This window comes from Pelodiscus sinensis, chromosome 5 (genome assembly GCF_049634645.1).
Source record: "Pelodiscus sinensis isolate JC-2024 chromosome 5, ASM4963464v1, whole genome shotgun sequence".
NCBI lineage: Eukaryota > Metazoa > Chordata > Testudines > Trionychidae > Pelodiscus > Pelodiscus sinensis.
Window position 1 is genome coordinate 18,795,489 of NC_134715.1, and position 20,610 is coordinate 18,816,098.

The window sequence follows — 20,610 nt, forward strand, 5'->3', positions numbered from 1 at the left end:
GGACATGCACAATCTTACTGTGAGTGATGTCTCTTCTTGGTGTATTGAGTGTACAGAGATTAGGTTATGAACGGAGACAGGAAGAATACCACTTATTTATTTTTTCCAGTCTGACCCCCACCAGCATTCTGGGTTGTAATATATATAGCAGAAAAATCAGTGGCAATATTAGAGAGACCTTTAGAGACTCAGCTATGTCACAGATAAAAAGAGCTGTGTGAAATCTTTTGATCTAAATGTTTTTGGTGAAAATGAAGATTTGGCAACATTCAGCTATTTTACAAATTCACTTCACCTAATAGTTTCAGTAAACAAAAAAAACACTTTAAAAATTTCTTAACATTTTGAAATGTTGGTTCAACACAATTTTTAATTCAAAATTTCTATTAATTTTATTTTTAAGGAAAAAATTCAAAGATGGTAAATAGCAAAACAAAATGTTTCAGTTTTGTTCAAAATAAATGCTTCAGTCAACCCAAAACAAAATTGTTTTCCACTTTTTGATTAACCAAACAATTTGAAAGATGTTTTCAGTTCAATCCAAAACATGTTTTTCAATTTATTGGAATTGCCAGCAAACAAACAAACAAAAAAATCATTACTCACCCAGCTCAAGTTGCAATATTTCCTTGGTGATGTAATTTTAAACATTTCCTTGATTGCTATTTCAGATTATAAAATAACTTTTATACTACTTAAAATTTCAAAACAAGAAAAAAAATAGGAGACTTTTACAACAATGCCAAAGTGGCAAAATCATGATTTATGCACTGTGGCTGAGTCTCTGAGTTTCTCTTGCTACTGTATGGCCTCTGTTGTCATTGCATGTGAGCATCTTCCAATGAATTAAGAACACGTAGTCTTTTTCCATCTACTCCCTCGGCCTCTAGGAGAAATACTTTGATTAATATAGTTGGTTTTGTTTTTATTTGTGTAGATGTGATATACGTCTATATACATGTCTGTGCATGCATAAATAATAGAGGAAATGTCATTTAGTTCTCACAGTGATGAAGTCTGTGGTACCTTTTATCTCTTGGGAAGTGAGTTCCATAGGCTTAGGTTACAATGCAAACTAGGGGACCCTCACGTCTCACAGGACCCTCCCATCTACACTGCAAATGAAAAATCCAGCCCATGAGCTTGAGTCAGCTGAGCTGGCATGAGCCAGTGGCCGGTGTGACAGCAGTGTAGACATACCCTAAAAATCTCACAGCTATCATGGTAGGTAGGTTCTGGTCAAAGAAGAAAACGTGATCTTTCAGATACCAAGCACCATGGATAACAGAACACAGGCTTTGAACTGGACTCAGCATGCAGTGCTGAGCGGTGTTACTAAGTGGATGGCTGTGGCTCTCACATGTTGTGCTTTTTCAGGGTGCATGGGTTTGTTCCCAGACAGAGGAACTGACATCAATGCGAGTCTTTCCATTGATTCAATGACGTTTGAATCAAGCCTGTAATGAGTTACAGTCATCAAGTCTGCAAGTCAAAAATGCACCACTCTGGCTGTGCTCTTATTACTTCTGGTTTCTCTGACATCCAGAATGATGCACTGTAATACTTCACTGCTAGCCTAGAAGAACCAGTAGAGTGCACAGAGAATAAAGTGAATTTTAAGGAGGTTAGTTAAAACTTCATTCTTTGATGAATAAGCCCCACAGCCTGATTGGGGGAGGGGCGACATTCCTTGTTTATTTCTATGCTTAACTCAGTTCTTAGTTATATATTAACACAGAACTGCAAAGCATATGTGGCTAAGGAGTTATTTACAGTTACTGTGGGGCCCATAGCTTTGTATCTTTTTATTTTTGTGCATTTAAATTCTCTGCTATAACACTGGTGTAACATCATTTTAGTTGAATTCCTTCGGGGGTAATTTAAGGAAGAAAAGGGACAAGTATAGGAGGGTGTGATCACACAATAAAATGTGAATACTGGACCCCATTCTCCTCTTACGTGCACCAGTCTGATTCCAGCTGAAGTCAGCGGAGTTGCTGCATTGTGAGTAGGAGAATCAAACCCTCCGTTGGCATTACAATTAAAAATCCTCTTGTGTACCCTTTTCTGGTATATTGCAAATGAACCACCAGTACTCCCCAAACAATTTGGAAGTTCAGCTTTTTTCTATTTCCACTAATACACAAAAAATCAACCTGAGCCTTGCCAGAATTGAGGCTGATGATGACAATTTTACTGTTCTTCAAAGGCTTCAGTCGGAAGCTTATATTTAGATATCAGTATTGACTTCAAGAAAATCTGGTATCACCCCAACCATCTGAGTTTACACTTCATTATATAAAGCTGATTGTTACCAAGCTCTCTTTAATCTAAATCACACATACCCTGACTCTGAACATGCACTTTCATGATAGACATCTATTTGCAGTGCCTACAGCTTAGTACTTAAGATGCTGGGTTTGAAAATAGAAGAATTATAAGGTTAGAGAGCATGGTTGTTCCTTCCAATCCAGTCAGCCTCAGTCATTTGGAAAGATTTGCCATTGATGTTTATACCTGACCTCAACTTTTATAAATTAGCACAAAGAATGGGCAGTGGGTATCATAGACTGGGGAGGGGTTGTGCCTAGCATCACCCTGCCCGTGCCCCACCCCCAGGCCTCCTGCTGCAAATCCCAGTTCTCTGTCCTAGCCCAGGCTGGCTGGCCTGACTCCTGCAGGAAATCAGGGTGGCTGGCACTGTGGCCACATGGCTCACCCATTGCTCTGGAACTAGGGGCACTATGACTGTGCCAGCCAGCACTCTGGGGCTGGCCACCTGGCACTCCAAAACAAGGGGCACTGTGGCCACATCGCCTGGTACTTATGTTCTGGACTCCTGCAGGGGAGGAGGGATAGAAGGAGAGTGAGCTAACCTCCCCCAGTGGCTGAATCATTGGCCACGCAGCTTCAGTTAATTGTATGTCACATTTTCTGAGCAGTTCTGGTTCCACTGTGAAGCTTCAGTCCTGCAAAAAGTGGCAACAATAAATGGCCCGTCTTATTTTTTTTTCAGGATGACAAGGAAATTGACCTGGAACATCTTCATAGACGTGTTAACAGCCTCTGCACAGACGATGACAGCCCCCATAAACAGTTTTCCACCTCGTCAATTGATTTGACCCCGCTGGACATTGACACTTTGCCCACCCGCCAAGCACTAGAGCAAATCAGTGACTTCAGGAACACTCACATCACCACGACAACTTTCATACCAGAACAGATCCAGACTCTTAGCCGCACACTGTCAGCTAAAGCCGCTTCTGGTTTCTCCTTTGGCAACATGCCTGAGCACCGAACTGGCCCTTTTAGGCACAGGGCACCTAATGGGGGCTTTTTCAGAAGTCCTATCAAAACAATGTCATCTATCCCATACCAACCAACTCCTACTCTGGGGCTCAATATCGGTAATGACCCAGACCGGGGCACCTCCATATGAGCTTCAAACCAAGTTTTTTCACTGTTTCCTTTTAGGACTCCCTTTGCAAGGAGCAGCTGTAATATTGTGGGACTAACATGGATATAACCTTTTTTAAAAAAAAAATCAAGATTCTCAGTAACAACTCACTATTTCTCCTTCTCTCCCCAGCTTTCCGTCTTCTCCTCTCTTCTCTTGTCATGTTTCTTTAAAAAAAAAGTCATCACACTAGTATTCCATTAGTACACTATTCATATGCATTAAGTATAAGAAATGTGTGCTGAGTATGCATGAAAGATAGAGGATTATTTTGCAGAAGGGTGTTTGTATCTCCCCTCTCTGTTTTTTTATATAATTGCAATAACTTCAGTCCCTTACATTTGTTCTGCTGCATCCATTCACTGCTCCACTGCTGTTGTGTGTCCTTTTGACTGTGGACCAAAGGCAAACCCTGTATTAAAAAAATAAAAATAAAAAAAGAAATAAAGAAAAAAGGACAAAAAAAAAATCAGGCCACATAATATGAGAATGCAATTTTGTAGGATTACAAAAAGCCATTACTATGCCAGTAAAGACTACAGTTAAATCTACTTTTGCACTGCAACAGTGCATATGACCTTTATGTGATTGTACAGTGTTAAGTTTTTCTTATGTACAGTAAACTGTATCATATGGCAGAAGCCTCTGTTGTGTTAACTAAGTATCACATCAATATATATACATAAGTATGTATATATATATACATGTGTATATATATCTATAAAATGGCAGCCATTGCTATTGCAATTCATTTAATAAAGCTTTAGTAAAAATGTGTTGTATACTGGAAAGATATACAGTCGGGGGTCTTTCTGTTTAGAAAAGCGAGATGGCTTTAATATTATACTGACTTGCATTGTTTGCCAAGAAAGTTTATTTTATACTTTTTTATTAGAACATCTGGGACAATTTCATGTTTGTACCTAGATGTAACTTATTCAATTAGGTTTTGCATTGGCTATTCAGTAGTGTATAAGGCTAAACTTGGTAATTTTACTTTTACTAATTAAAATGAAAAACTCTCTTAGGTAAACCACATCCATGGATATCTAATGCAGCTCTAGAGAAGTTTAAATGTAGATTGTAGAAGGTTAAAAAATTCTCTTCCAAATCAGCACCATCAATCAATACAATAACTGTATTACTGGGACAAAAAACCCTTGAGAAATATTGATGTGGCCTTAATGACATCATATATTATGCTAAGAAAAAAATAATCAAGCTATCATTTTAACCCTTATTATATTAATTTACATTTAGAGAAGCTATGTAATTTTTTATTAGTGTCAACTGTATAGAATGTTGAAAGAACAGCAATGAGAGCAAAAACAGTGCCTGCTTTGGCACAAGCTTCTTAAAGTAACACTTATCTGTTAGAAATGTAGATTGAGCTTTCAGTTTATAATCCTTAAAACTAGTAGTGTTGTTAAATAGAAAACAAGCAATTTATCCCATGCTGAGTTCTTTGTTTTTGTTTTTTTTGTTTGTTTGTTTTTGTTTGGTTTGTTTGTTTGCTTGTTTTTTACACAGCCATATACTTCTGTTACCCTAACTCATTCTATGGCTAGAACTGATATAGGAATCAGCCTATGTGATTTGCTTTAGGAGAAATTAAAGGTATATTCTTCAGCTCTATTCTGTTTTGATGCTAATTCTGTTCTGGGGGAGCATCTTGTACTGTCAATGTTTTTGTACTAAATCTTCAAATATTGTCTACTGTGTAAGGCAGAACAACTTCTTATCATGCAAAAGGCCATTTTGTTTCCAGGGTAGCAAGTGTCTAAAAGCATGCACAACTTGTTTCCTCTTGTAACATTCATGAACTCATACACAAATCTGATTTTTTTTAAAAAAAAATTAGGGAGATAACAGATGTTGCAGTGATTTTAGCTATAAACAACTTGTTAACCATGTACACTATTTAAAATAGGCCTATTTTGATGTGTTGCCTATTATACAAATACACAACACTTTTTGGAGGCCTCAGTTACAAGTGGCAGAGCTTTCTGTGTATAATTTGTCTAAATAATTTGTCTAATAAAATTGTTTTCTAAATTTGCTTTTCCTCCTATTTGTCCTAAATAACATGGAAATGTCAAACCACATCTGCATTATTTACCATTTATCTTGCGGTAGCACATAGAAACCAACAAGATGGAGGACCCATTGTGCCTAGGGGCTGCACAAATGTATGGGATAGGATTCTTTGCTGTGCCACAGTCCATTGAGAGTACCTTTAAACAGTCCCTGGTGTAATTCAGATAGTCCTGAGGCGGGAGGGGCTGTCCAAAATTTTTACAAAACTACATTTGGTGGCCCTCCCCTCAGCAAACTCTTTACCCTTCATATGTCAGAGCTTTTGAGAAGATATGAAGAAATTCCCTCCTGGATGGATCCAGAACTTAGTAAGCCTCTTCATCTAGTGTAATGGGCTGGAGCAGGAATCAGTCTCATTTTTGATATTGTACTTGAATATGTAAGCTATATTGGAAAAAAAATAGCAAATATCCTTTAAAGCAAGAAATAGAAGTACTAGAACCTATGCCTCTCCTCATATCTCCTCTGGAATTCCCAGGGAAATCAGTGTGAGATTAATATGGGCACTGAAGTCAAATTTAGACCTAAACTGCATTCTGCCCGAATTCTCAAGTACACAAAAACACTCAGGCTACATCTACACTGGCATGATTTTGCACTAGAACTCTTTTGCGGAAGAGTTCTTGTGCAAAAACTCTCTCAGAAGAGAGCGTCTACACTGGCATGTGCATTTGCGCAAGAGATGTGCTTTTGCACAAGAGCATCCATGCCAGGTAGACGCTCTCTTGCGCAAGAAAGCTCTGATGGCCATTTTAACCATAGGGCTATCTTGCGCAAGAAATTCATGTTGCCTGTCTACACTGGCCTCTTGTGCAAGAACAGTTGCACAAAAGGGCTTATTCCTGAGTGGGAGTGTCAGAGTTCTGGTGCAAGAAGCCCTGATTTCATACATTAGAACGTCAGTTTACTTGCGCAAGAACATGCGGCCAGTGTAGACAGGCAGCAAGTTTTTGTGCAAGAGCAGTCGCTTTTGCGCAAGATTGCGCCAGTATAGAAACAGCCTGTGGGTTTATTCACTAGAACAGTTATTTGCATAAGTATTTTCAGGATTGGGACCTAAATTACTCATTTCTCTAAGATAAATAGGAATGCTTGAAATTTGTTTTGCTCCAGTCCACATAGATCATAAGTTTCCTGTTCCTATAATTTACACTCAGCAAATAACAAGGTAATAAAATGACTTAAAATCTAGATCGTTCTAAAATTTCTCTACCAGTCATGAAACATAAAAAACAAATCCTGCATAATATCTCTCGTTCTTTTCCTTTAAAAAAAAAGCATTACAAATTTTACTCTGGACTACTGACAAGTATTTAAATTATTGCAGCTCTATTGAAAATACAAATGAATTTTTATGTGAACATGTGTTGCTTATAGAATAATTCCAATAACCCAACCAATTTAACATATCCCACATGGAATATCTATCTTGACTACTTTGTGGATTAAACTGTTGTGGCAAAATATAGTTCTTGCTGTCAGAGTTCACTGTTTCCCTGAACAATATAGAAAAGGTTTTTTCCCCGCTCCCCAGAGCACCACATTGCAAAAAGATCATAGACACTCAAGGGCACAACTACACTGTGGCTCTCAAAACAAAACAAAACAAAAGTATCCATGCAAAACAAGAAAAGGTGGCTGTTATGATGGTGTGGTCAGAGCCCACTATATTTATGGTCATCTCTTTGGTGGGACTAATGGAAATGCTAATTTTACTTCACTGAATACATCAAATCTTTTATGAAGTATTTTCTCAGTCTTCTATGCTTATGTGGAATTATAAACTCACCTTTCTATGCCAAAACTCCCACTATATGCAGAGAAATAAATATTCCAAAATTATACTGTTATTTGATGGGTTGCTTTAATTTCATACAGGTGCTCAAAGTGGAATACTCTTAAAAGAAAACCACATTTCTGCATATCTGTTAGCTTTCCTGATCCAAGATCACGTATACAGGCCCCAGAAGAACACTGAATCCCATCCAACATTCTGTCTATTTCCCTTGTTAACCTGATAGTAAACTCAGATTGTTGGATTTCTTCTCAATTTTGCATGCAAGAGTTTTAAACATTTTAGTAAAATAGCTGTCTATAAGAATGGGCCACATCGACAGAGTCTTCATAGTGACAGGGTGAAATGAATGTATTTATTTACAAAGCAAATCACAACTGGTAGGTCTAAATCAAATTATCATAGGCTGTGATCTTGTCCTATTTCATCATCTAACAAGATCACTGTTTGTAAGAGAGACCGCCAAAAGAAACCCAGCATACTGCAGAAAGTGATGAGGCTGATAAATGTCCTATGGAATCCCTAAGTCTGAGCCAATGCCCTAAAATTAGATAATGTACTTCATGAGAGTATCAACACACCAATGAGAGAGAAAATCAATGTCTACCTAAGTTCTCATATTCCCCATTACCACAGTATCTCACCTGAAATTCTCTACTTGATAACACTTTTGAAATAGGGAAATATTACACCCACTTTACACATGGAAGAATGAAACATAAAATGATTAAGTAATTTGTCCCAGATCACACAATAAATCTGTGGCAGAGCCTAGCTGTCAATCTAGGCCTCCTAAGTGCAAGTCAATACTATAACCTCAAAACAATAGTTCGTCTCTGATCACTTATGAGCATTAAAAATCCCATGGCACTTTCCACAAGAGTATGGATTACTTGGGCCCACTGCACTCTCAGCTTCATCCAGAAACGTTTATTACTATAGGTGACGTTCACCTCTGTGAAGAGACGTGTACCACTCAAGATCCAGTCCACGTAGAGCCAACGGGGGGCAACTATAGCCCCCAAGGAAACTGTGATGCTTGGGGAAGCCCACCTAGGAACCCATGCTGGAGGCACAGGGCTTCCTTGCAAGTGTCATTGGTCTCCATTGGCTCCCTGGAGACCTGCCAGATTTGGATGTAGGTGCTGTGTCATTTCTGTGAAAAGTAAATCACATATGTATGAGCACATCCCAGTGGGACTATTAGTCTCATAAAATACACAGAAATGTGTATTTCATCAAAGAAGGAAAAAAACTTATCTCTGACCTATGGGTTATGGGTGTTTTCAGTGGAAGGGATTTTTTTTTCTCCTGTATTAGTTTTTGTGCCCTTGGTGTTTCAATATTTTCTTCTACATTATACTGTTGGGGGGAGGGCAGAGTGTCAGATAAAACATTAATCAAGTGACAGTATTAATTTTTGTAGTTGTAGCATTTGTAGCTGCTGTTTCTTGAGGTTAAAACTGTCTCTCTAATGTAAAGGGAAAGTGTATACCGTTATCAATTATGTCTACATGAACTTGCATGTGAGGCTAATGAAAAAGGGAAATTCATGTATATAGATTATGATAGCCATGTTTTAGTTTAAAAAAGAGCTTTTTTTTTCTTTTTCTCTTTTAAGCTTACCAATGAAAGAGTAGTATTGAGTTTGGGTCAGAGTTAAGACTATGGCTTTGTGATAAAACATATTTCTTTACGTTAGAAAAAAAACCATTGTGACCTGTGAAAAAGTTTATGATGTCCTCAACTATTTATTTCCTCTAAGTGCTTGGATTTGTAAATGATGTACTAGATACCTACATTGTAACCTGATAAAAATTTAAATTGTTCACTTTTTAAAAGCATTTTGCTTTTTGAACAGCCAAGTGTTCCTTTTGTCTTGTGTAGCTAAGTGAATATACAGGGCCTGGAAGACTATGGTGTGGCTCCAGTTCCATTGTGGTAAAACTCCATTAAAATCAATACATTTACCTTGTCATGCTACAGGGAAGCCATTCATTTATAGCTGAAATAAAGCGGTGCCAAATAAAACTCTCAGTGTGTACAGTATTAAATACAGGAGAGTGAGTCAATCACACCAGGTGATCAAACTAAAGGAGTAAATTGTGCTGATCTATGTGGTTGTTAATCCCACAAATGTGCACAATCCAGCTAACTTTTATTAGTTTCATTCAAACGACAGGAACATGGGTCTCTTGGTTTCCCAGTGACTTACAATCCTAGGCCACTGTGCCACTCATCTAAATCACTAAAACTCTCTGTGCTTAAGTATCCTCAGATTAAAAAGTGTGCCATACATATACACAACGCTTGAATGAGTGCTAGGCTAAACCCTGTATGAGAGATCGCACATAGGTGTGCTTCCTCAAGAAATGGTCATTTTTTGCTCCTTTATTTTTTGCTCAGGTAATTTACTGCAGCCCTTTATAGTGTACAACTAACACTCCCCTTCGCTCAACTATGCAAACACACAACAATTCAGATAAAACTAGAATAGCACCTTGGAGCTGAAGGGGTGGCAGATGGCTCTTATGCTATTACATGGATAAGGTGACGTGACATCAATCATAATCTGGCACATACTATATTGTTTTTCAACTCTTGATGTCAAAGAGCTGTAGAAAGATAGGTAGACTATATTAGTGTTCCCCTGAAGATGTGAACCTGTATGGACACTTAAAAGAGATTCAAATGCTGCCTAGAGTGCCCACAGCTAGAGATTTTGTTTCTACGGATGGTGCACATTCACACATTCTGTGCCCTGGTGCACAAAAAATCATATTCTGCACATGGATGGAAAAAATCCACACATGGATGGAAAAGATTAGAGGGAACATTGGTAAGCATTATTAGCTACTGCCTCTCCAAAACAGCTCTAATGGATCATGAAATCTTGAATTGAAAGCAACCACTGATTCAGCACTGAATATATAACCCATCCTGCATCTCAGGCCCACGAAACTGCGGAGGAATGCTCTGCCTTTGTAGCATGTGGAATTTGTAGTTGTTTTTTTGGTTTTGGTTTTTACATGACAGCTTTTTTTAATATTCTTTGGATGATTTAATGGACAAAGTGCAGGTGATGTGGTCAGAGTTGCATGATAAATGTACTTATAATATGGCATATATTAAGTTGCTATTTACCGGATCTAATAATACCATTTTAGTCTATGACAATTTTGTCTGTTGTTTCATTGTTGGAATATAAGATAACTAATGCTTCTTTTAGTTAAAAAAAAAGCAAGTCCTATAAAAGCAATTAGGCCGTTAAAAGCACAGGCAACTATAAAAGGCAGCTGCTGTTGGAAATAACTATTAGCCATCATTATTCTAATGAAGTCACATCAGAAATTTGTTGTATTATTTTACTTTGGAATATGTGAAAACACAAACCAGAAACCTTCCCCTATTCTAATTATTTGAAAATATCCCAGAAAAGATGATTTATAGAACACATTTTAAAGTACTCAAATTTTAAAGTGGCTTCTTTGTTAGAAGACAGTTCAAACCGCTGAAGCAATTTGAGAAACCACTTGACTAATATAAAATCAGAGTTGAGCTACCTACAAAATAGGCAAAGGGACTTCATATTTCAAACATGCCTGTCACCCTGATTTTTTTTAAATAAAAATCAATTAATGATTTTAATCTCGAAACTGAAAGGTAGCATACACCCACCAATGTATATGTTACATTTTCTATGCAATAATTACTTCAAAACTACAAAATACATAAAAATCCCTCTGTGATTGTGCAAGCAATCTCAGACCTAAGGTAGTAATTGCTAAAATAATCACCAATATCTATTGGTGCTATTCTCCTGGATGCCCACACAAATATTCCTATACCCTCCTCCTTTTAAGGACAGGATGTCATGTTAGTGCACCACTACTACTGATGAATAGGCTGTTTCCTGCATATGTTACATGAACCCATATTTTTTCCAAGTACAGAATTGTTTCCTAAATTAATATGTGCCAGAAGACCACACACACTCTTTCCACAGTGATACTGAACAAATGGACTCTAGGAATATTTTCTATTGTCAAAAACAAAACTGTACCTCAGTGCCAACCCTGAATATTCAAAAATCATGCAATTTTTGAAAAATAAGTCTATGTCTACACTCGCGGCTTCTTGCGCAAGTATGGCCATTCTTGCACAAGAATCCGCAGAGTGTCCACACTGCTCACCCACTCTTGCGCAAGGACATTTACAGTACAGCGTGGTAAGACGGCTTCTTGCGCAAGAGCTATGCTCTTTTTTAACAGGGATAAGACCTCTTGTGCAGAAGCTCTTGCACAAAAGGGCAGTGTGGACGCTCAGCAGGGATTTCTTGCACAAGAAAGCCCAATGGCTAATATGGTCATCAGAGCTTTCTTGCGCAAGAGAGCGTCCACACTGCCATGGGCGCTCTTGCACAAAAGCACAGCTCGTACATGGCAGTGTGGACGTTTTCTTGCGCAAGACTTCTTGCACAAGAACTCTTGCGCAAGATGTTCTTGTGCAAGAAGCCACCAGTGTAGACATAGCCTAAATGTGAGATCCTTTTTCTTTGCCCTTTGACCCTTTCTAGATCAGGGAGTGCAAGAAACTTGGGTTTACTTTTTAGTGAAACCTGCGCTTCTATTCTCAAAGTTCTCCATGAGCTTCCACTTTGATTAAAAACGACATAAACTAAGCTGCTAGTTAGAGGTTTATGAATAAGAATATGGTGCCATTCAATGCTAGAGACACTGAAGAGAAGGCATCTGTATTTCATAATGAAATACAAGGTTTCATCTCATTTCTGAGGTACGTCTATGCTACAACTTTTAAACCATTTAGGGACATAGTTGGCTCTAAAGGGAATGTTCCCAAACCACATGGTTAATTTGCTGTAACAATGTAATCCCTTTGCCATTTATATTGACAAAACCAGACAGTCTCTGCGCCAAAGGATTTACAGACACAAATCTAGCATCAAGAAAGGTAACATACAAAAACTAGCAGGAGACTACTTTAATCTCCCTGGACACTCAGGGTGCATCTACACTGCACCATAGCTCAAAATAAGATATGCAATTTGAGCTACGCAAATTGTGAATCTTATTTCAATCTTATTTCAAAATAGCTTATTTTGTAATTTGGTACAGTATAGACAGAGACAAATTTTGAAATAATCCACTATTCCAAAACGTCCCTTACTCCTTGTGGAATGAGGTTTACAGAGATGTCAGAATAGTGAGCCCGTTATATTTTGAAACAACAGGCGTTCTCTGAAGACGAGGGATAGCTATTTTGCGATACTCTGGTATTGCAAAATAGCGTTGCAGTTAAAAGTATCCTTTTACCAAAAAACAAACAAACAAACCAAAACTCTTCAAGCCAGACTACAACAAGAACAGCAGAGTTGTAGTTCATCTGCAAAGTTCACAGAATCAAATTAGGCCTGATTAAGGACTTAGAATGTCTTGTTGATATTCACACCTCCTCATCAACTGCTGGGAGTGAGCCACATCCACCTGACTCAATTAGTCTTGTTAATACTGGCCCTACATTTGATAAGTAACTGTCTTCTTTTGATATGCTAATGTAGGGGTGAGGAACCTACACTACAGGACAAAGTTGAATTAACATATGCAACTTAAGCTATGTTAGGTCTGTAACCTAAGTCAAAATAGCTTAACTTGGCTTTTGGTGCTGTCTACACTGCAGGAAGTCAAAGGAAGAACATTCTTCCTTTGACTTCCCTTATTCGTTATGGAAGCAGAGTTACTGGCATCAGCCAGAGTGCCCCTCTCACTTCGTATTAGCTGTCTTAACTAGACCACTTATTCGAACCCTGGAAAATCAACAGCAGCAGCCTTACAAGCCTTAGAGATTAATATCTGCTATTGTTTGGACACTATTGAGCTGTCTATAGGATTAGAGTTTTGCAAATAAAGAACCCCTCCCACTTTTTGTATTAAAGCGCAAGCTATATGCCTAAGCACTTTATAACTCTATATTAATCACATCTTCCTATAAGCAGATTTTTCCAAGTAAACTTCACTCAAAGCACTGTGGCATGTTTAAGACCGACTAAAGTAAATACGATTACCTTGGCTGGGCTCATTCCTGCAAAGGGTGCACATTGCTCTGAAATGCGTATCACCTGAAACGGCATGTATGTGCTGCAGAGGTGCAACCAGGGGCGGACTGGCAATCAAAATAGGCCGGGGAAATGGGTTGAGAATGGCCCACTTTTTCACATCAAAGAATTTTTTTTTAATTTACTCTTTGACCCCCATTAGCCACACCCCCTGACAAACATTAGCCAGGCCTCTGGAGGTAACACTCTGGGGACAAGATGAACACAGGACCAGAAGTAAAAGGTATCATGTGACCCTCTCTAAGGACTTTTCCCACTATCCTCCTACCAATAGGGATTAGTTTGGCCCCCCCAACCCCCCCATGCAACTATCCTACAACTGCATTAACTCAATGTGTGTGACATTAACTCGGGGGCGGAGAGGCTGGGGGAAGTGTTCCTTCTAAGAGTTTCCTACCATGAGCAGAATGAATTTTGTGTTGTGCACCAGTACTGAGTTCATGTGGCTTGTTTGAATGTGGCACTGTGGCACCCAAGTTACTAATAAATACCTTATAAACCTCTCCCTTTTCCCTCTCCTGCCCTGTCTCCTCCCCTTACTCCATCAGCTCCCCTGGTGCCTGCTGCCCCCCCAACCCTCACCCTCCTCTGCTGTCCTGACTCCAACCCTTCTCACTGCCCTCAGCCCTCCTGTGACCTGCCCCCCTCCACCAGCCCTTTTCTCCCTACTCCTCCAGGAGCCCCACTCTGATCATGTGAGCTACCGCTCCTCATCCCCTCTCCTAACACCTCCCTCTACACACCTGCCTTGCCTCTCGCCTCTGGTGCTGGTTCCTCCCCTGCAGGTGTCTGCCCTTCTGCTTCACCCCCAGAATCTCCTGGCACCTGCATCTTCCCTTACCCCTGCACCCTCCTGGTGCCCCCTTTCCCCTCTTTTTCCCTAATGCTCACCCCCTCTGCCCCCATTCCCCTCATGCCCCCTGCCCTCACACATGACTTGCTCCATCCCCACCTTCCTCATGCCCACCCCTTCTTTCAAGGCTTCTCCCAGCAGCTCCCCCTCCCCCTCTAGCTCCCAGTGCCCTTTCCTTCTCCTCTCCCAGCACAACCCTGTCCCCCCTCCCACTGACACCTTCCCTCCTGCCCTTTTCCTCATTGTCTCCACTTGGCCCCCTGGCATTTGTCGCTCCTCCACCTTGTCCCTTGGTGCCTTCCCCTCTCTTCTCCTGACCTGCCCCCCTCCCCTCAGCACAAGCCCCTTCCTCTCCCATTCCTTCCCCCTATTTTCCCTTTTCCTCTCCCCTCTCCTCCGCCTCCCAACCTTCTGCCTTCCAGTTTGCGGTGCTGGATTCTGTGATTGGGCACCAGAAGTCTCCGCAGCCCTGGCCCCAGCTGCTTCCAGGGCTCCAGACCACATGCTGGGCCACGCAGTGCAACACTGGGCTGGGCAGTTTTAAAGTCCCGGGCCGTGATGTCACGCCACGCCCGGGCGTCTCCCCTCTCAGCAATTGTGCGGCGTTTGAGCATGTGCTCCCTCAGACCCACCGTGTCCCATACATAGTCAGCACAAGGGAATTTAAAGTGCAGGGCAGCTGCACCCCATCACAATCCCCCTCCTTCTCCAGCAGCCACCAGCCGGCCCTTTGGAGGATGGCCCACTGGGAAATTCCCGGTATCCCGCTGGGCCAGTCCGCTCCTGGGTGCAACAATGGATCCTCAGCATTCTGTCCTGCACTACAAAGCAGCTGCATTACTACTTATAGATCAGTAAAATGACATAGCCGGTTAAAGGGCAGTGGGAGTGGCAAGGGACAAAGCAGAACTCTTTCCCTTGCTGCAACAAATGCAATGGTTTTGGGAGAAAAACAGAGGAGGGGGAGAGCATGTCTTAATAAGACTCACCACAGATGTGAGAGACAGAGCACTTATATTCCAAATGTTAACAAAGGAAGTAGCTGTAATTACAGATTACATGCCTGAAACTGGTTTTAAAATAAATATTTGTTTGCTAAAACTTGAAGCATTCTGAATAAATAAATACATGATCTGACAAATTTAGGCCTATTATATTCAGAAATCATATGGGAACTGAATCTAACTACTGCAAATATATTACTTGTAAGAAGTTGGCAAAAAAACTTAAAGTTTTCAGATTACAAGGGGTATAGATTTGCTATTTATTATCTGTGGCTTTTCTCTTAAGTCACCTGGTATCAGAAGCTTGATACATTTTTAAACAGGTGTGCGTAATGGGCCACCTAGGGAGGTGGTGGAATCTCCATCCCTAGACATTTTTACCTCGAGGCTTTACAAAGCCCTGGCTGAGTTGATTTAGTTGGGATTGTTCCTGCTTTAGGTAGGGGCCCGGACTTGATGACCTCCTGAAGTCTCTTCCAGCCCTAGGATTCTATGATCCTATATGAGGCTAAGAACACCATTTTAGCCCATCCTGGCTAATAGCCAGTGATGGACCTCTCTCCAAAGAATTTTAGTGTGTGTGGTGGTTTTTTTTTTTGGTTTTTTTTTTTTTTTTTGAGCCCTGTTCAAGTCCTGACTCTTTTTTGAAGCATACTCTGGTGAATTCCACAGGTTAGTTATATGTTGTGTGAAGAAGTACTTCCTTTTGTTTTAAACCTGCTACTTACCTGATTTCATTTGCTGACCCCTAGTTCTTTTTATGGGAACAAGTAAATAGCTTTTCTTTATTTGTTTTCTCTACACCTGCCATGATTATATAGACCTCTGTCATATCTCCCATTAGTTTTTCTCTTTTTCTAAGCTGAAATGTCCTGTTCTTATTAATCCGTCCTGTTCTTATTAATTCATCCTCATATGGCAGCTGTCCCATGCCCCTAACCATTTTGCCCTTTACTGAACCTTTTTCAATGCCAAGATATATTAGATGAGGCAATCACATCTGCACTCAGTGATCAAGATGTGGACATATAGATTTATATAGAGGCAATGAAATGTTCTGTCTTCTTCTCGATCCTTTTTCTACTGATGCCCAACATTCTTGTTGCTTTTTGCTGTAAATCCACATAAAATCATGGTGATAATGAGCCAACAATACTATAATTCACTCAGTGGGAACTATTAGCACAGCCTGTTCTGTGTTTAAATATTTAATTACAGATTCTAAAAGCTTCCATAACTAGGTAAAGTGTGATATTTGGTAGTGGATGAGGAACTACTATATTCTTTTAAAAATGAGGCTTTGATTCCCTCCCCTTACAACTTTAAAGAAAAATGTTGTTATCAACATCTCAGCTTGTGGGATGAGTAAAAGTAATGTGACTGTGTTATGAAAATGGTTGCTTTGAAAACGTTTAACGCTGTCAGTTGTGAACAGCTCACAGACTTCAGTGTTACTACATTCAAGGGGATTGAGATCTTTACTAAAGCGAGATCTAAGTGTAGAGCGACTACAATAGCTAATCTTAGCCATCAGCTTCAATATCAGTAGGAGTTCTGCTTTGAAACTGTAGGCACAATATTGCCTTATCTAATTCTTTCTAATTAGTCTTTCCCCTTCCCGCCCTACCCAGCTAGCTATCCCTTTTGATCACTTCTTCTAATTGTAGTCGGTCTGATTAGCTAGATGACTGGCTAGCCCGTTTAGAGTAGCTGAGTTTACCTATTGTGTGGTAACAGAAGCCATACAGACAGCTATCCGATGCTCTTTTGTTTAATAGCTTGAATCCAGCTGGTGGCGCTGTGGTATTACCAGTGGCTTTAGCTTCTGTGTATTGGAAAAAGCACGTTCATCTAAAGACGGCTACTTAGTTCAGTCTTGATCTCTAGCCTGTGCTAACTTAATGCAAATCGTGTCCAAACTCACAAATATTTTAAGTGACTCTTGCCTAAATACTAAAAACTGTAGTAATTTGGTAGTTAGTGACGTTCTGGGGTTTTTTGTTTGTTTTTTAAATGTCTACATGACTAAACAGACACGGAAGTGATGATTATTTCTTCAGTCACTGATTTATGGTAGTGCCTGTACCTCAGCAGAACTAGCAAACTGATGCCCTCGGTAACTTTGAAAAGCAAGCTAACTACATTTCGACCTTTCCTCAAACAAGGCGTTGGAGGAGGAGATCGCTGCTAGTTGGGTCATCTAGCCCTAGTTTAGAGAGACCAGGTGGACGATGCTCTTGTGGTGTTTGCTCTATGCTGGGAAGTGACTCGAAAACCACGCTTTTTAGTGACACGATTTGCAAATGTGCTTTCTAAGCTAAAGGTGACTTGTGAAACCGACTTTGAGCCTTGTACTGGTTCTTTTGAACCAGGAATGGCACTAAATCGGAGAGATTCCCAAAACAAAAGCCTGTCACATAATGCACCATCCCAAGCGTACAAAGGCAGCGAGGAAAGAGGATCCTATGCAAGCCTTCGCTCTCTCTTCACTCGCCTCCCTCGGGACAGTGCCCGATGCCAGGGTCTGCAGTCCGGGCCCGTTCCTGCTCTGAAGGCAGCACAAGAGCTAGACGTGGCAGCATCTAGAGCTAAGCGCTTTGTTCCCCTCTGGATGGCTCAGTTTAAGCGGCTCTTCCTCTAAGCCAGTGGTTGCCAAACTTTTTGGCATCACGCCCCCTTTTTGATTTTTGAGAACCCCTCAGGTCCCCCCTCCCCCAGCAGCCAAACATGCTGAGCCAAAAAAAGGAACCGATCAGGAGGAAAAACAAATAGCAGCAAAACTTAGGGGGGAGGTGTTGATGGGGCGGAGGCGGCTGGGTTGCCTCGGGCCCCCCTGGAATTTCTTGCCTCCCCCCGGCACGCCCCCCCCCCAGTTTGGGAACCCATGAATAAGCCTGTCCCCAGAGGGAAACAGCACTGGCTACAAGGTTAAGGGGGGGCGGCAGAAACTACACAGCGCTCTGGCCACGGATTCTTTAGGGCAGGCATGTCCAAAGTCCGGCCCGCGGGCCAATTGCGGCCCGTGTTCCGGTTTAATACGGCCCCACAGGTAATTTGGCAATATCTATCTTTTATGGCCCCCAACGAATCCATATGTATTGAGATGAATACATTGTAAAATCTCAGTTAATGTCAGTTGGTCTAAATTAGTTATAAATATATTTGGACACAACATGTATACTTGGTGTTATGTTCTTGTTCATATTTTTTGAACTTAAAAGTTGACAGACAACCTTTATTACCAATAATATGTAATGTACTTTACAATGTTCCTGACATATTTCAGCTTCCTGGATTTTTTTTTCATCTGGCCTTCAGATATGAAAGGCAGAGCGATTTAACACCTGTTTAGATTTGTCATCCATGTGACAAAATGAAAAGTTTTCCATTTGCAATAAACTTTGCATAAAATAGTTAATTTGCATTTAATTTTAATGGTTCAAAGAATGTCAGGCAAAATGGTCGGCCCTCACGCATGTTCACTTCATCAAATCTGGCCCTCTTTGAAAAAAGTTTGGACACCCCTGCTTTAAGGAAAAACCCACTGACAGACTGAGCCAAAGCAACACTGCCCAGACCGCTTTCCTGCCTGGGTTTGGTAAATCCTTTGCTGTGTTTCTTCTTCGCGTGACAAGGTTAAATATGGCCCTAGCGGCGTGCTCCGAGCTTTGCTCTAAGTAGGCAGGGTTTTAGATGGCGGGGCGTGGGGGGGGGGGGGACTAAATCGGCAGAACTTTATTGCCAGGGAGACAGGGGAGGACTTGCCGCTATGCAGACTGAATAATGTTGGAAGCCAAGATCATGTCACATCTTGTGTGCCCTTTCCAAAGCTGAAGCCAAGCGTGGCGAATGGGACACAGACCGCCTTTGTCCCGGGGACACTTTACTAACCCTCACCTACAATATTCAACCTGTTGTTTGCACAGGGACAAGCCTGGGACACAAACCCACCGCAGGGACGTGGGGGGCAAGCAGCTCGGGCGAGGCCCCGCTGCAGGCGCCGCCGCACTTCTTGCGCCATGGAGGAGCCAGTGGCTCCCGCGTGGCCTGATGGAGTCAGGGTGAGCAAGCGGGGGCCGCTGCGCAGAGCGCCAGAGCAAACGGGCCCCTGCTGGAGGGGGCTTGTTGGACTGGACGGCGGTGCGCCTGGCGCCGCGCGGGGAGCCCTCTGCTCCTGGTCCCGAGCTCGCCCCAGACCCCCTTGTGCTGCGCGCGCTTCCCCTTCCTCTTTGTCTGCCCCTCCCCGCCTCGCTTCTCAGCGACCCCCCTTCTGCCCGGCCTCGGCGCGCACACAAGCAGTGCGGGCCGGTGGGCGACTGCGACCCGCCTTTAGCGCCCCCTCGCCCCGGGCGCGCTCTCCTGTGCGCGCAGGCTCCGCTGCCCGGGGCCCGCCAGCAACGCGCCTCCCCTCGCGCCGCGGCCACTAAGAGGCTGCAAGAGGCCAGCAGTGCCCTGCACGCACCCGCGCGGACAAAGCCGGCGCGTGAAGCCGGGCGATGGGGGGGGGGGGAGGGAGTCCGCCCCCTCCCCCCATAAAACCCTTTAGCAGCGTGGCGGGGTCGAGCAACGGGACAAACAGGGGACGGGCGCCTGCTCTGCGGGCAACTCCGCTTCGGAGCGCGAGCTGGCCCGTGGGAGGCGCTGCCAGTCTAAACGCGGGTTCGGGCTGGGGACCAGGCGCCAGCTTGCCGAGCGCTGGCGGGGCAGCCCAGCTTGCGTCCTCCTTGCTGCACCTCTACGGCTGGGGTGGACCCCGGGCGCGAAGGGGGGTGCAGGATGAGAGGGCGCTCTGCAGGAAGAGTCTTACCAACTTCCTTGGCCTGGGAAGTGCGGAGCTGCCTCCGGCCAGCCCCGAGCACTGAGAGCCCGGAGCCCCCTGCAGTGGCAAGTTTCAGCCTTCTCCCGAGTGCTAGCGGCGCGCGGCTCCTGGCAGGGGGGTAGGGAGCAGAACTGGGAGCGTCCCAGCTGCTCCTAGGACAGGTGTCACTTGTGGCTATAAAGGAAGCGGGTATTTTCTACTCTCTCCTGTAACAAGAGCCCTGAGCCGATACAACAGTTTGTATCCACAACCGCCTCTGTAGCCACAAAAATGAGCGGGGGATATCTGTGTCCACATCTGCCTATGGATAGAGCCTTGCAAATGGCAAATATCTGATTTCTATCTGCAGATATTCCCGGCTCGTTTTTGCAATTACAGATGCAGATGCGCATTTTGCCTGCCGATATAAAGTGGATAGCTGCCGATTTGCAGGTTTCTAGATACAAAATATA

General features: G+C 42.3%; 1 protein-coding gene and 1 long non-coding RNA gene across 2 annotated transcripts in view; one reads left to right on the forward strand and one right to left on the reverse strand.

The window, feature by feature from the left end:
• The window catches only part of GRID2 (glutamate ionotropic receptor delta type subunit 2), a 1,112,728-nt gene extending 1,107,427 nt beyond the window's left edge, over window positions 1-5,301 (forward strand). Inside the window, exon 16 of the mRNA XM_006111957.3 lies at window positions 3,017-5,301. Within this exon, the coding sequence (XP_006112019.1) occupies window positions 3,017-3,439 (423 nt within the window). The 3' untranslated portion in view covers window positions 3,440-5,301. The remainder of the gene's footprint in view (window positions 1-3,016) is intronic.
• Window positions 744-20,262, reverse strand: LOC142829535 (uncharacterized). Its single transcript, XR_012904025.1, has 5 exons — window positions 20,147-20,262; window positions 3,797-3,869; window positions 3,569-3,624; window positions 2,877-2,969; window positions 744-886 (listed from the first exon to the last, which is right to left on the reverse strand). It is a non-coding gene; the product is annotated as an uncharacterized LOC142829535 (long non-coding RNA).
• Window positions 20,263-20,610: the final 348 nt, after the last annotated feature.